Raw genomic sequence first — 18,028 nt, forward strand, 5'->3', positions numbered from 1 at the left:
ATACAGAGCTGATGCCAACTGAATATTATATGGATAGTAATGAGCAAATTTGAGCAGACATGGACAGACAGACAGACAGACAGATAGACAGATAGACAGATAGACAGATAGACAGATAGATAGATAGATAGATAGATCTTAAGAGTAATCACCTGCATAGCCCCTATAATAAATTATTTATTATATTTTCACATCCACAGGGTTCCTTTATTTGATTATTTCATTTTGGGAGCCATAAATTAAGAAATCAAATTCAAACTTGTATTTGATAGAAATGCAGACCCTATATAGATTAATAATAATTTAAAGAAAGGTCAGCACCATGGACAGGTCCTTCAAGAGGGAGCCTGTGAGGGAAGGAGAGAGAGACTAATGCTGGAGTACTTCATAAAATATGTGAGCTCGCCAAGCACTGCTGGAGCTTATTCCTGCTTTAAGGCTGAACAGCTTAAAGGTCTGGTACAAAAGAAGCCATTTCAACTGTGTCACGGTATTGGGAAACAAAGGTTCTACCGCCTGTAATGGTTTCCTGCAGCGAGGTACAAACATTGTACAAAAAGGATGTGGTGCCTTCCATACAGTATGTACGTGTGAGAGAAAGCATGAGAGAGAGAGAGAGAGAGAGAGAGAGAGAGAGAGAGAGAGAGAGAGAGAGAGTTGGGGGGAGCGAGGGGGTGGGTGAGAGGCTGAGTAAGACTGAGAAAGGAAGGCAGAGAGGGAGAGAGGGAAAGAAACAGACTGTTGGGGTGGAGAGAAGGGTTACATGCGCTGCATTTCTATTGGACGTATTAGAGAACACTAGAGCACTCCTGTGAACTGGAAGCCTGAGGCAGTGGATCATCGGAATCCAGGAGTACCAATAAACCTGGTGAGTACAGACTCTAATAATCTAGCAACAGCCTGATTTCTACCGAGAATTCCAGTTTTAAATGGATCAGAGACTCCTTTTGGTTTTTCAAAAAGCTTTGCTCTTTCATCATTTCTATTGTCAACACCATCGCGCTTTACCCAAGAAAGGGAATTTTATAAAATGTAATTTAATGAGTGTGTGTATTGTGCAATCCCCAGTACAAGGGAATGTTAACATTGTAGAGAACAGGATAGTAAAAATAATTTTTCTTCGAGTCTGATTACATACTCTAGAGTATTTGGAAAATGTGTCTCAGAAGTTTAAGAGCTGATAGATAAGAAGACACATTAATCTTGCTTTATCACTCTTGCTTTATAATTATCTTGCATCAGTAAGTTATCTGATTTGCTACTGTTAATAATTCAGTCTATTAATTATTATTACTTTTAATTACTTAGCTTAACTGTATATGATATCTTTAAATAAAGAGTGATAATGGCTTAATAATGACTTGTAAAGGCTATGCTGGTTGCTTAAAATGCAATGGCATTAAAAAAATGTGAAAGCATGGCTGTGTGACAGATGTTCATGGAACACCCAATTTGCAGACAGACGTCAATTCAATCCACTTGACTAATGCTGTGTCAAAACACTCGCTCTACCTTCAACCCTGAAACCACTCCAACCAACGCTAACCTCAATCGCCCACACAGCCGTTGCTCATAATTGCGATGTGTGGCAACAACAGGCAGCGAGATCTGTGGCGGATTGCTGATGAACTATTCTGTGATCGGCTGTTCTCCTTGCGTTCCTAGCCATTCCACAGGCATACTCATCCTCATTCTCCGTGACAGGTAGCCAGCCAGCTCTTCACCCCTCTACAAGAGGAATCAGAAGGCGTTGCATGCTTCTTCACTCTAGGGAGCCATTGGGTGACAAAAGACGGCTGACAGAAAACTCCCAGAATCCTTTCCTTTATACCTCTGACTCTGCCAGAATTCATAGGGATATGTAACAGTGTCAGCTGCTCAGTATCTGAGAATAATGTTGTTTCCTGGCTGTCTAAAAAAAATCTTTTACTGTCATTATTTTAATTTCTTGTGATAGCTGTAATGGTCTGTCACACTGTTCTGTATTTAGGATAAAACACTTTACAAATTATATGCTGTATTGCTAGTGAACAGACTTAGTTCTATGACAGAGGAACTCAGTGACATTATGTCATGCCTTCATGCTCACTAGATATTGAATGGTGGCACAATTTGTGACATCCTTCTGTATAGTTCACATTTATGAATGAATAATAATATCTGAAAATATATTTGAGAATATGTTAGGAAAAGTACAGAATATACTATCAGCATAAAAAGATACACATCCTAGTTTCATAAATATAACAAATAAAATATACATATAGTGAATCCATATTCTTAAACATCTGAATACAGAGCATTCTTAGTTGTAAGGACATCCTCCTTTTCCAGGAGATTTAAATGACTAAAATGCTCTTTATCAAATGTGATTAAACAATTAGACTTCAGCAGCCAATTAGGGCAAAAAGAACATTTACTGTTTCAGCACACAAGGTGCCAGCAATTTATTAGAAATTGTGAATTCCAATAACTGGTTTTGAACTCCAGAAAGTCATTATTTTTCACTAATGTCACTAACAACTATTTAACTATTCAACTGTTGAACAGGCTAAAAGAAAAATGTAAGAAAAAATTTCCATACCATTTTTAAAAATAAGTGCTGTGGCATTTGTAAAAACCAGTTATGTCTTTGTCAGGCATTTAGAAGTTGCAAGCTGAGGGCAGTGATGTGTTAAATCCTCCAGCTGGCATTGGCTCTTCTCTAGTGCACTGTGGGACTTGTTGTGTGTAACATAGCCATTGACTGGAAGCAATTACTAGCAATTGGTGAGGAAATAAACGCCATAACGCTTGCTGCAGCATCTTATGTGTTGCTCCAATGTCACATTATTTTTGGAAACATAAACAACACAGACGTAGACAGAAACATTACAGATGCTCCTGTCCATCTCCAAACCCCAGCATGCACTGTAAGATCGTTCCATCTAGAGATGATGACAGCGCTCTGCAGAATCCTAATTTAGGATTTGAATTCAAATTTAATTGTCCTTAACTGCCAACAAAACTACTTCTCAGTCCTGTGAATACATGCTCAGAGTTTTAGTCAACATATTCACTGCAGGTAAGCTTGTCCATTTTGCCGCTGCTGAGACTTTAACCACTAAATGAGCAGCCTACCCACAGATGTCCCCCTGGCCCTACCTTTTACCATCATCAGCATTTTCAGCTTTGATTTTTCTATGAATGAAGGGCACATTGTATTTTTAAAACATGTATTTTGTGGGAAAAAAAACAGAATACTGTGTATTTGGGGAAATATGGATATATATTTCCATCCTCTGCAGCAACCTCTTTGCTATCATAATGCATGTGCATGCAATAAGATTCACTTTGTTTTTGTTTTCCTGCTGTCAGATATAGCTGAATATCCATTCAAATGTCTGATCAGTCCCAATGGTATGCACTCAATGATAATAGGGGTGGTTCAGCATGAAAGGCCGGGACCATGGCATTCAGTGCTGGAAATAGACGTCTGGATCAGGCATTGTGTTAAAATTGAGGGCTTGGTTGAGCAGAGAATGCTGCACCATTGTAGAGGTGCAGGATGAGGACCTAGACAAAAGCTTTTAATGCAGGTCCTCTGTCTGAAATGTAATGGAACCATTTGCAGTGTAAGCCGATTAGATTATCAGATTTACACTAGGTTTATGCAGACAGATTGATTCCAGGAAATATTTATGGCACAAAGGTGATAATTGATAAAACACTTCATGGTACGTGTACAGTCGCAAAAGGATGATGCTAATGTAGGCCTGTGACTTCTGATGGCAGCGTTATGTGCTGGTTTCCTAAATTACTCAGCTGATTGGTGGCTTGCACCAAGTTTTTTTTTCCATGCAGTCCTTGTATTATAAAATGTCAAACCCTTTCAAACACAACCAAGGAAAATGTTGATTCATCTGAAGCAACAGTACGATCAAGGACACATTTCAAAGATGCTGCCTATACGTTTCAGGGCATCCGTTCAGTCTTATCAAAATGTAATTGCATAAACTGGCTGAATTCACTCACCTGACAAAGCACATTGCAGTAGGGCTGAAAAGATTCCAGAACAACTTCAATAACAAAAGCAAATCAAGAACATGCTTTAAAAAGTCAATGACATTCACAGTTCAGAATATCTTCAGTGACAAAATGAAATCAAGGATATATTTTAACAAAGCCAGTGAGATATACAGTTCAGAGCAACCTCAAGAGAATGTGGAAAAGGATCTTCAATGTCAAAACAAAACCAGAGAAAGTGGCTGGACAAGACACTTTGAGGTCTGAAACAGAAAAACTTGTTTCTATTTATTAATTTATTTTGATAGGCAATAGTACTAAAAATTATTTGTTCACATATTACAATTATCAGTTTCCAGTCACAAGACATCATTACATTGTTTAAAAATCTTTAAAATCTATGGGGCAATCCCCAGCCACAACACAGCTAGTTAGGCATGTTATGCAAATATGAAAACTGATACCCTTTTAAATTGATTAAAAAAAAACAAAGAAAAAAGCAATTACTGTCTGTGTGATTATCAGTCTTTTAATTATTCGAAAGCATGCATGCTTTGTAGTTGATGAGGTTGTCTACAGTATCCATTTTCCCTGAAGAGTACTGAGTGAAACAAAATTTGCAAGAGAAGCATTGTAATCCTTTCATCCCTGAAGGCTCCCTCTAAAGGCTTTATGCTACTATGTGGTCAGTGTACAACAATCACTTATCCACAAGTGTCACTTCAAACACGATGCTGAGTTTCAGGTTCTTGTGGGCAATTAACCACGGCTACTCTTAATAAATATTTATTAGAGGCATGGAATAAGTAGGAAAAGCTAGGCTACATACATCAGTAAATGCAAAAGATCTTGACATTCCTAGGAATGTGGCCATGGTGGTGGCCCCAATTTATTTTGTTGTTTGGCAATTTGTGGTTCGCTAAATTGCAGCAAGTCTACTTGGGCTTTTGCCATAGTGTCCTATTTTTCTGTACTTGTGTATTCATTCAACACAACTGAGATTCATCCCATCTACTTTTGCATCACAACAGGTATTATTTATAGCTTATATGATTATGTTCCAGGTTTCAATTCCTTCATGAGGAGGAAAAATGTCTTCAATCAACCGACACTTATTTCATCCTGCCACACAATATACCATTAACCTACATGTGCATATAGTGAACAAGTTGTTTATGAATGTGCTCATACAGACTCAAACTGTGTTCTGTAATAAGTTCTCCTGGCACTGGTTCTGGCGTCTTATTACTGATATATTTCATCAGTTAGAGCTTGAAAAAGTCTGTGAATGATTGCTTTCTGTTCATTTTGATCAGATAAGCAAAATAACATGTCAACTACTAAAGGGGCTGAGGCAGACAGCAATGCCACTGATCGTGATCATAGAAAAAGAGTTATGCTTATTCAAGGCAAGCATGGGTACTGGCAAGTCACCCCCCTACAGAAACACAGGGGAATTTGGGCTTTGTGATTGGACTTTGTCTCAGAAAAATCATTCTTTCAGAGGTCAGTAATGCCCAGACTGAACATATACTACCTACCCAGCTATTGGACAAGCAAATGCAAAGATGCTCAAATAAATTTGTAAAAGGTCCCCTCACCAAATTGTTCTTTCTGCAGACGGTCTGATTACATTTTTAATCAATTAACAAACAGTTCACTGAATTTATTACAAAATGATAATTGTCTCAAAATTAGTGGTACCTTTTGTCTTTGACCAACCCCTTGATGGGTTGAGCATCATTGGTATAGCTGTCATTTGTACACACTCCTGCTGCAGGTGTTTGTCTGTGATCTGAATGTGGTCTTTGTTTGTCTCCTATTCATAGTGGAGAAAGGTAATTCACAAGAGTATGTGGAGTCAAAAATGATGAAAAAACATGAACAGTTAGTGTTTATGGTGTGGGGAAATATGCTTAGTGATCACTTTGTCCAGACAGTGCTGGATCTCCGTTAGAAACTCTGGGACATTCCTAAACAAAAATGCACAGTTTTTTCATGCAGTTACACTGGCTTTCCAAGTGCAAAATCTTCAAAATGTATTCCATGTTATGCAGAAGGATCATGTTTGTGAGAGGTCCTCTGCTGTCCTTCAGCATCCTCCAAAGACATTGAGAAGAAGTCAAGCCCGTCCTGAAAATCAGCATTGAAAAGCTCCATTTTCTTCTAAAATTGCCACACTGCTTCCATCAGGCTATACACATGGTGTGTTTTAAATGAGCTTTAAATTGAGCTCTCTCAAGTCTGAATTATAAAGAGAGCGTTTTGTTCCATTTTTGTCATCTTTTAAAAACTCCAAGAATACTTTTGCTTTTATACTTTGTTTTTTTTGCTCTTCCAGAGAGACCTTAAGCTATTTTTGAACAGCCCAGAAGCATTCTAAAAACACGTTATTGTTTAACCATCGTACATTATTGTGAAGAATCAGACATTCTACAGGCTTTACCAATAGGTATGATTTTGCTGTCAGTTTAGAGTGAATATAGTTCGGGTTGATATATGAATGTTAGAAACAACTGTTAAAATCCTATTACCCTGTGTTAATTTATAATTCTGACAAATCTCCTGAAATTAATCTCCTGGAGTTGGTAAATTCTACCCTGGATTTGGAACAGGGTCCACTTATTGTGTATCCTTGGGCTAATGTACTAATTCAAATGCATTAGAATTTTCGAGTGCACACTTTGTAGCACCTGGAAAATTGTACAATTCCACTTCAAACAACAAGTTTCAAAAGACTTTACAATGCTGATTTAAGCTTCATTACATTTCATAGTCTTTTAATTATTCATCAACAGTTTTTGTTTGGTTTTATATTGGTTTGGTTGTGAAGCTAATTTCAGAATAGAGCAGTGAACTTCATCCCAAACACCTTCAGAAATGAAATGGGCTGCAGCTGTATTTTAATTGGCAATAACTCCTTGGGAATTGCTTGGCTGCTGGTTTTTTCCATCATGTTCTGAAGCTTGGTCATCATATCATCCACCCAGCACTGGTTAAGATACGGATAGAACATTATCTCTCTTAAGTTCCCTCCAGACCTACTGCTCAGTTTGGCCTAGTTAGACGCAGCTTAGTCTGAATGCCTTTTGTGAATTCATCTGGACCTCAAGGTGCACAAACCAGAGACTAGGAAGAACTTTGAGGAGTAAAAACTGTTCAGATTCAAAGCCAAATTGACACAAATAGACAGTTCAGATAAAGCAAAACAGTTTTATAGGTTCTGTTCGGAATTTGTTCGGAAAACAGAAAAATAAACAACATTGCGGCTTGTGTTAGATTAGAACCACCAGACCCAGGAGAGACTCCATTGTTGGGTACAAACAGACAGTGCTAGGACTTGGACTTTTTTCACCCCAAGCCTTTGACAGAATCAAGAAAGGCCATTTGACACATACCTTGAAATCTGTGAAATCATCACAAACTAACTTCAACACTGCAAGAGTGTAGTCATTTCATTCCCCTATAATAGATATGTAAAGATGTAAAAACCATCTCAGGCCTTTTATCCATCAAATGTCCTTTCAAGATAATATACCAGTGGTTCGTATCCCAGTTGACACCCAATCACAAGACCTGTTTCTATGGAAGTTTCACAGAATTTGCATGCACTATTGAATTCAAGTTTTATGCCTCAGCTCTTTGAAACTCCTCTTTTATGATCAGTCATTGTATGTGCTGCAGTGTGATTGGAGCACCACGCACAGGGTGAGTCATAATTAATCCTATTATATTTTACCTTTCTCTTCATCACCAAGTGTTTTCATATCAAACAACACAAGGATTCGTAATTTTACCTTGACTAAGCACATAAAAACTAGAAGAGGTGCTTCTTTTTGTGATTTATGTGGTTTAATTCTCTTGTTTCCAGGTTCTAATCTCTTGTTAGGAAAATGGCAGACAATAAGTTAGAGAAAACAGAACTATCCTGGAAATTAAAGTCGGGAATTTGTCACGAATGTCTCTATTTGCGAGCATAATATGGTGACATTACAGCACCACCTACGACATTTTCACTATCTTGAAAGGTGTAAAGTTGTGTGGGGATTTTAATTTCATAGTTGCTGTGATGTTGTTGTTTATTTCAAGAGCACAGTCCAGGAGGCTTCTCATTTAAGCGGTGCGTCCGTTTCAATTTGTGAGTGATGAGTTTAAAGCAATCCAATTATTGACCATGGTGGAGATTGAATTTCCCAGGTCTTAATGTTTTTTTTTTCAACAGAATGGATTGAACTGAAGTTCCAAACAACATGTCCAAGCCAGGGGGAGACGTGGAATAATGGCTCTTGCTTTTCTTTGCTTAGGATCCACCCAAACAGACATGTCCGATCAGGAAGACCTCAACAAAATGGTGGGCCACTGGAATGCATCAGAGAACTACCAGCTGAACCCGGCCAGTGTGATAGTGTCGGTGGTGTTCTCGCTCATCTTCCTACTCGGCACCGTCGGGAACAGCCTGGTGCTGGCAGTGCTCCTCCGGAACGGGCAGATGGGGTACAACACCACCAACCTGTTCATCCTCAACCTCAGCGTGGCCGACTTCTTCTTCATCATCTTCTGCGTGCCTTTCCAGGCCACAATCTACTCCCTGGAGGGCTGGGTGTTCGGCTCCTTCATGTGCAAGGTGGTCCACTTCTTCATCAATCTCACCATGTACGCCAGCAGCTTCACGCTCGCCGCTGTCTCCGTTGACAGGTATTTCTCATCCTCCCCTCTTCCGACTTTCTTTCAAAGCTTTCAGCACATGGAAACATTCATTGTGAAAAATTCTGAAAAAAGATTTAATCTACCTAATAATACAGAGGTTTCTGCATGCGGGGTTTGCCGATAAAAATAAAATAAATAACAGACGAAAAAACAGAACCCTTGCATCTAATCAAAGTGGTCTCTCAGCCTATTTGTAAAGGTGATTCTCCCTATTGTCTGTATTGTCCTCTTATTACCATGAGACAAACTAATTACTGTATATGATTGCATGCGAAAAAGGGGTCAATAAGGTCAAGTCTGAGCTATCTGTGACTGTCACAATTAGAGGGACTGCACTCCAAGATCCCAGGGTGAGGTATTTTGTGGGTGATAAATCCATCAATCCATTATCACCTTTTTCATCATTGCCATTTCATTTTCACAGCAGGATGGCATCAAAGGACATGAAAGCACTGGGATCATTATTTTTGTTACTTTCCAAATGGAAAAGCAATATTGATACCAGTAAATGAACACCCCAACGACAGCCCTCGGTGTAACCTGGACTGTATAACAACAATTTACAATCAGCTTCAGAGAAAAGGGAGCCTGGCAAAGCCGGAATAACGTCTAATAACATCTATAAAGAACATCTGCATTTCCAAAAAAGTAGAGTGTGTAACAGAGTGTATGACACAATCTTTCATGAGTATGATGTGACCTAATCAACTCCTTTTGTTGCTTACTACTGCCCATTTATTTGATTAAGATACCAGAATTATCACAATAATACCATGTGATCAGTCATCCCTGTATCAGAAAATAGCATTTCAATGAAATACAAATATTTCTAAGATCAAATAAAGGAAATAATGGATGAATTCCTCATATCAGGTAAAAAAGGGATATATTCCACAATATAGATAATTGGAAACCCGAAATTCCAAATATGATGAATTCACATAAGATGAAATGTCTTGCATGCTGCCCTTGTAACCGAAAGTATGAAAAAATTCTTTTTGGCCCCATTGGCCATTTTTGGTTTCAGTACTAATTTATGGGAAGTATTACCTGGCACATAACCCTTCCTGTTGACACGCCCACTTTAAAATCAAATATGGAATCTTGCTGAATCAGGCAGCAGATCCAAAACCTCAAAATCTAAGTATTTTCTTATCATACTTTTAAATCTTTAATTTGGCATTACAACTTACATTTTACAGAACAGTGTTAATACCTAAAGTTTGCAGACTAAGTCAATAAAAGCATATAATGCACCTAATATACTCAAATATACATGTTTGAGGGCAGATAACAGAATCAATTAGTCCAAAACCATTTCTGAAAACAATTGTGAATATTGACTATATATGACAACATAGCTGTAGATTGCCATCTAGGACAAATAACTCTGTGAATATTGTTCAAAGAATTCAAATTAATCTTGATGTAAATAATAGGCTATACACTGTATCATTAAAATGACCATAATAACCACCTCTAAATTTGTTTCTTCACTACATGTTCAAAGTATACATAAACTGGCTATGTAATTTTATATGATATGCATCCTGAAGAATTTCTCTTCACATTTGTCAGTACAGAGTAGCGAGACGGCAGTAGCACAGGTCACTGGTCGTGTAGCTACTTCTACCATTTCTGAAACGTGCGTTCCTCTTTTGGAAAGACATATTTTTACATCTTCTTTATATGTGATTGAACACCCAATTATGACATATGCCTCTGGCACTGTATTGTCTACACTAGGAACCAAACAACCACTCACTATTATACTGTTCAAGAGCAGTGCAGATTATAAATGCGAATGCGTTCTAAATTTGTGCAAAAATTCATGAGCATGACCAATTATGCCTTGTTTCATTTTAAAATAGCACTTTCTTTGAGTATTTTGACTGAATTAAGACTTCCATAAACGGTATAGTTCTAAAAATTACATGATCATGTCGGGCACTTATCTTCAAACTTGCTGCTGCCATTAAAAGCACTTACTGACGAGGTCTGAAGTCATACAGAGTGCTTCATTTCCCTTAGAATGTACAGGGTTTTTAAAAGCACTCTTCACTAAAGTGATTTTGTCAATCAGTCCGCACAGAGGACATGTAACTAGAGCCTTGTGGCAACTCGTGGCATTGCTTTAGAAATGTCAGAGCTTGGTTTGAAGGGTGTCCACAGCTCTCATTGGCTGTCAATGAGCCAAGAGAGGTTTGTCAGGTCTTAGTGAAAGAGGCCTCATAGGAATGCTCACACTGCAGCTCAGAGTGGAAGCCCACCTGAAGGAGAGTGTGCTGCTCAGCTGAACCTTGTTGCTTACTTCTTGTACTCCTGTGTTCCTTCTGGTCTATTTAATATACCCCAGAACAAATGTTGAAGCCATTCATGAATCAATCACCAATTCAGACCTGATACAAGGAATGTTCCAATTATGATGATCATTAGTTCACTATATAGTGACATTTACTTAGAGTTTCTAAAATTCTGAGACCATATAGTCAGACAAAATTAAATAAAGAAAGGTTGTGGTGTAACAAATGGTGTAGCACACTGCCACTACAATGGAGCTCTAGGGGGACCCTCAGTAATGTGGAAGGAGACTGCAATCAGAGTAAAGGAGAACCTCAACAATGACCAAGCGGAGACATAGCGTTTTATTATACCAATGCATCAGGGCAATTTGCTTGCACTCAAAAATCCCTACCCTGGAAAAAGCACAGCTAGGCTTGACAAGTCCCAATTGCATTCAGTTTACAGCCAAGCAGAGATGAACATCACACTTTCCTTTGATGAAAAACACATGCAGCAGAAACTGATAACTGATTAAGCCCTAAAGTGGATTGCAAATATTGTCAATTTGTGAAGTCGTATTTTAATGAGGTTTCCTGTGTTTTAATTTCCATTTTAACTTAGAGGGATATGATTCATTTTAGATGATGAAGGACATTGACCCCAATTAAGGCAACTGCGTGATGCAGTGCACACACAGTAAGAACAACCATTGTGGCAAATCATACTGGTAATAGTTTAAAATGGGACATCAATATGGTAAATTGACTCTTCCTGTAGGTACCTGGCCATTCGCTACCCTCTGCGCTCCAGAGAGCTGAGAACGCCATGTAATGCGGTGGTCGCCATGGTGGTCATCTGGGGCCTCTCCCTGATCTTCGCAGGACCCTACTTGAGCTACTACGACCTCATCGATTTCGCCAACGGCAACGTGTGTGTGCCTGGTTGGGAGGAGTACAACCGCAAAGTGCTGGACACCTGCACCTTTGTGTTTGGGTACGTGATCCCGGTGCTCATCGTCAGCCTCTCCTACACCAGGACCATCAAGTACCTGTGGACAGCAGTGGACCCCCTGGATGGCATGTCGGAGTCCAAGCGGGCCAAGCGCAAGGTCACCAAGATGATTATCATCGTCACCGTGCTCTTCTGTATCTGCTGGCTTCCCTACCACGTGGTGATCCTGTGCTACCTGTACGGAGACTTCCCCTTCAACCAGACCACCTACGCCTTCAGGCTGCTCTCCCACTGCATGGCCTACACCAACTCCTGCCTCAACCCCATCGTCTACGCCCTGGTGTCCAAGCACTTCCGCAAGGGATTCAAGAAGGTGTTCAGCTGCATCCTGAGCAAGAACGGCAGGAACAAGGTACACGTGGTGCACGTGGCCAACACCGTGCCCGGGTTCGAGGCCGGCTCGACGGAGGTGTCGCACATGAACGAGGAGAACGCGCGTCACAACGGCTGTGAAATGGGGACCCGTCCCCTTACGGCTCCGCAGGACGCCATGGTGACCGTTTCGTCACCTTTCCAGAAGAGGTCGTGAACAAGTGGGATGGACACCTCCTTTTCAGACTCTTTTAAAATGCCCAGCTCGGCAGGAGTGACGTAATCGATTCCTACTGCATCAACTGTACGTCCTTGATGCTGCTTTGAAAAGAGAAAGAAATTTCTGGGAAATTTCTGGGCAGAGAAACACAACAGCAGTGGAAAAAGATGTGATTTAAGCTTACAAAAAAAGATTTGACTCTGTACTTTTCCTTTGTAAGTCATTGTTCACACTCTTCTGTTCATTAATCTAAATTGATGTGACGTGCAAAGAGGTTTCTACACTTAGCATGTTACTTTTCGGTGATTTTGTCATTTACCTGACTTACGCACTTATGCACTGTCACACTTTGGAGTTCTTCAACCTTTCTTTAGCCTTAATTGCAGTTCTTTCTTCCCTCGGACAAACAATTTCTGTCCCTTTCAAATACAGAATGTCATGGCTCAGTTTAGTCTTTGTCTCCCACTTGCTGTACTCCCTGTAGCTCCCCTGCAATACTGCCCCAGCCCCCCTCCCTCACTTGAGTTTTCTGCAGATTCCATTCTACCTACAAAATAAATAGTCTATTGTTATATACTGCCATCTCCTCAACACAAACCTCATTATATAGTAACCCGCCATCTGTTCCATTGTTCCTTCTTCTTTCTGCTTGTCTCTCACTTAATGTACTGTCTATTCGGGATGCTAACATGTGCATCGTAATCATGATTTTTCTCCCTGGCGTTTCCAGGGCCTTATCTTGTTTTGACAGGTTGGGTATATAGCTTTGTGTATTAGATGTGCTTTAATTCTGAAGGAAAAAGAATGTGACACATCGTTGTACTTGTCTCGAGAAATAATATTTCATGCAATGTTTGTTTATGATTAAATGTCTGCTGATATAAATGTTTGTACCAAAATATTTAATTGAAGGAAAATTCTGATAATATAAGCACTATAGTTTTAAAATGCTCAATGCTTTGTGGATGTGTACTATAGATTAATTGTTGTGTATCCTTGTTTTCAATAAAATACAGAATGTTTTATGGCAAAATATTTGAAAATAGGGAATGTTGTCTTGATCAGTAATTCAGTGTTTAAAATATAAAGTATAAAATATGATTATGAATGTTACATTCCAGTTTTGAAATTTCCATTGCATAGGATTTCTCCTTCATCCTCTAAATTATTTGGTCCCATGACTCAGAATTGGAAGATTACTGTATGAGTGCTATGTTGACGTGGGACTTAGGGCCTGTCACTTCTGACGTGGAATTGATGTCACAGTCAGCAAGAGGGAACACCATGAGAGTAAGGAGTAACTGATGACAAGATTATGCTTTCATACTTTGTGATAGATTGAGTCCTCTGAAGTGTGCTTGTCAGCCTTCTAATTACTCTACACTCTGAAGGAGGCTGAGATGATGAGAATATTGCTCCATTCACATTTTTTTCACAATATTTATTTTGACTTCAGTGCCAACTCTGGCTGTCACTGTTTTCAACACATTTTTGTTCAAAATGTATTAAGAGGGGAAAGTCACGAAAGCAGGCAAATTGAAAGTTGCTGAATGAAGTAAACGGTGCCATTAAGTTTTTTGCAGGCTGAAAATTGAATTGTGATCACACATTGAGCGAATAAATACTGTGTTCGTGACCTCATCCTCACACCTTCCACATTAAAATCACCGAGAAGGATTTTTATTCCCTTTAACTCAAGCAGTGTGGCATGACTCCTCCAGTGCCCAAACCTTCCTCTTTGTTTTGCCTCTCTAATTGAAAAGCGAATTCTCCGCTTCTCTCCTCTCAGTTGCTTGGGCTCTGATATGCTGTTAGAGCAGCACATTAGCTGCAGCAATCAAAACTGAGTTTGAAAGACTCATCAGCAGAGATTCAGGCATTTCAATCTCCTCTCCTCTGCTCTTCCTAGTTGAAAACATTTCTCATTTACCATGCCAGTGAAAGGACACAATGGGCCTTTCTATCTTTTTATATTTCGTTTGACCTCACCTGCATTCCTGCTCCTACATTTAATTGCATTGTCTACATTGTGGATAGGCACATTAGGGGAACCGGTTGCTCCGGTGATTAAGAAACTGCACTTGTCGGCGGAGGGTCACAGTTGAATTGATTCAACAAATATATATAACATTCAGCTGCATAAATGGATAATTGTAAATTGCAAGGTATTTAAGCCATGCTGCATAAGGATCCCTGCTAAATACAATTAAAAATTAATGTTCGTTAAAGACAATAGGTGGGTTTGAATAGTATGGTAAAGACCATTTTTATATCAAAGAGTATTAATTTACTTGCTTGATATATGTCTGATTCAGTATAAATATCATGAAACATATTTGTGTTGTTGTCACTAATTTGGTCCATAGAACGGAAGTGAGAGAACAGAACTGGTGATGACACCAGGAATATGTATGGATTTATGTAACATACTCCGGAATTAGACAGTTTTTTAATTGGACACAGTAATATTATTACTCCTCACTCATGTTTCAACTTCTGCATTTAGCCATTTGCTTTCCCATTCATCAGAGTGTTTGCTGACTTTCTCGCAGGCTGTTGCATTTTATCACTTGGACATTTTGCATGATAATGAATTCCTTAAACAGTTCAGTACTAGTATTTCACAACAGCAGGACACCTTACTGTAAATCCTCAGAAGGCACAGGTGTAAGTGTTGACCCCAAGGTTGAAAACGAAGTATAAAGGACCAGCTGCCCTCACAATCTGTGCCTTTGCATTAGACAAGGATGCTTGAGCAAAATGGATCCTGAAAATGGACCCTCCCCTACCGGTAGCCAATTACTTCCTGCTTGGAATACACGGTGTTCAAATACACTGACTAGCACATAATTGTGGAAATAACACAATATACAGGAATAGCAACAGGGGTATACAGGAAGGAGAGTCACAGACACTAAGATAAGTCAGCAGTATCTGTAATATTTTCAAGAACATGGAAAATAAGCGCAGCATTGGGGTCTTTGTTTACATTGCTTGTGTTGTCTTCCAATGGAAACACCCCTCCATTTAGGATATTGTTTATTCAGTAAATTTGTGAGGGCCGCACACAATGGAAACACCCCTCTGCTTCTCCAAAGCACGTTTTCTCAGTCACAGATACAGTGTGGGCGTTGAAACATGATACATTTTTTAAATGAAACACAACCTGCATTACTAATGATTCAGCAGCGTTTCTCGGAATACTAATGCACACAGGATTAATAATTTTGCCTGTTGAAATTTACTATCTTTGGTCTATCTGAATCCCAGGATTATTTTTCATTGGTACAACAAAATATATTCCTAGACCATCAAGGACTAAAATGAGAATGTTAGCCTAATGGCAATAGCCTTTATGAAAGATATGTCACCCAAAAATTTGTGTTACGCAAATAGGACCAAAATGAGGTACGGCATCTGCCACATAATTAGGGAGTAGCAGCTAAATAATAATTCTTGTACTAGCCTTCTTTCAGACTTTAATGAACATATCCATTGTGAGCTCATCAGTATTAATATCTTAATTAAATTTGAATCAATATTTTAGAACAGCGTCATGCGTAACGGCTTTAAATCCCAGTTTGAGCAAGATGCATTTCGATACATCACAAACGCTCTTTTTGTGGTACGTCTGATTTTCCCTACTTAATGCTGAGGGGATATTATACGCTTATTAAAAAAACATGAACGTGAAAGCAACGGTTCCGCCCCCTCTCCTGCACTGCGCAGAATTCCGTTCCTTAGGGGAATCTGTTGATCAGTGTCATTCTGGCTGGGAACTAAATGGCAATTATTACTCTCTCTACTGCAAATGCAACCTATTTATTTCACCTGTGTCAATTTTTTTGTTCTAGTAACAAGCTTTCTTGTGACGGGATGTGTGTGTGTGTGTGTGGGTGGGGGTGAGGGGAGAGGGCTGGTCATTAAACACAACACAAGAATCCACCCAGACTGTAAGACAGACATTGTTTGAAGCTATTTCCAGGGTGTAGAAAAAATGTACTCTCCACCTTCTTTCCAATGATTTCATCTTGGAAATCCAGTTCCAAATGTAGCATCTTCTTTCCTTTGTCTGTCCTTAAAAATATCTTTCTGTGGGATTGTGAATAGTCTCTCCTTACTGTCAGCCATTTAGTCATTTGTATTTCGGTGTATGTGTTGGTAGGGGAAAGGGACCATGAAGAATATATTTTATTGTGTGGCACGTATTCCGCAAGACCCTTTTACGAGTTGACAATCTCACTCTCTCGGGCAGGGGCGGTTCAGAGTAGCGCATTGCCTTCGTAAATGCGTGAATTATTTTTCTATTGCTGTTCATCCCAGATAGTTCTGGAAACACATTCAATTCCAAAGCATTTCACTGTCATAAAATGCACCTTTCCCCTTAAAGACCCTCTACCAGTATGGTGAGGACAAAAAAGAACATATATTGATCAGGAACTGAAAAGCAGTGTGTGCGCGAGCTGTCTGACACACGTTTGGAGGATTTATTGTTTCTCGGAACTCCCAGGTGATTGCACCACATCATTGTGTTTACCAACATAAGAACACTGGCTCAGGAGTGAGCATTCTGAATTCTTTACAACACTTACACTTTCAGTGATGCCGAATATCCAATATAGAGTATGCATTTAGAACCGGGGGGTTTTTTATTCAACCAATATTGTAGCTTATTGGAATTCAGCCTGGAAAATGAGACCGATTAATCAAGCCAGTACAATAGAACAGGGACAACTGCAAGAAGCCTGCATTTGATATAACAGATGGCTTGAGTGAGCCACAAAATAAGATGCAGGTGGTGAAGGAAAGTCTTGGGTCCTGTTACTGTGAGATAAACATTCATCAATGGGGGAAACAGGAGACAATTTTTACACACACATACAGATTATCTAAATGGTTTTGAAAATATGACACAGAGAGAAACATCTCAGTCAATCTCTCAAATTGTTTATCCATTGGTAATTTGCATGAGGCCTGTTCAGGGACTGGTAACTTAGCAGCCATTATTAAACTAAGAGGTTTGTGACCATTGTGTGTTAGATCGACAGAACTCCCCAAAACAACCCTGTCAGCACCCTTGTTCAAAGATAAAGGGTTGATGTCAATTTTGAGAACTGAATATTATATATATGTGTACTGAAAGTGCAGGTCCACGGCCCTCACTTTTATTTGCTGTTATGTTTTTTGTATTTAAATCAGCATACCATAGAGGTGTTGAACGTGGAAGACAAGCAATGGGTGATGATAGTGGGAAGCGGGTCATCCCTCTGTCACAAATGTCCTCTGCAAGGGCAGTCTCCCAGTCTAATGTCTTCATTATTGAAAACCTTTCTGTGGCCTTCGACACAGTAAATTACCACATTCCCTCTACCCTCCTTAGCAGCGATGGGCAGCTTGAACACTGCACTTGGCTGAATTTCATCTTACCTCACAGGGCATACCTATCCTGGAGAAGTGCCATATCAACACCCTTACAGACATCCCTCAGAC

General features: G+C 39.4%; 1 protein-coding gene across 1 annotated transcript; it reads left to right on the forward strand.

The window, feature by feature from the left end:
* The first annotated feature begins 8,326 nt into the window (after positions 1 to 8,326).
* On the forward strand, positions 8,327 to 12,535 carry galr2b (galanin receptor 2b). The gene is made up of 2 exons (XM_036553486.1): positions 8,327 to 8,700; positions 11,773 to 12,535. The coding sequence occupies exons 1-2, from the start codon at positions 8,327 to 8,329 to the stop codon at positions 12,533 to 12,535; spliced, it is 1,137 nt and encodes a 378-aa protein (XP_036409379.1).
* Positions 12,536 to 18,028: the final 5,493 nt, after the last annotated feature.

Source organism: Megalops cyprinoides, chromosome 19, assembly GCF_013368585.1.
Source record: "Megalops cyprinoides isolate fMegCyp1 chromosome 19, fMegCyp1.pri, whole genome shotgun sequence".
Lineage (NCBI taxonomy): Eukaryota > Metazoa > Chordata > Actinopteri > Elopiformes > Megalopidae > Megalops > Megalops cyprinoides.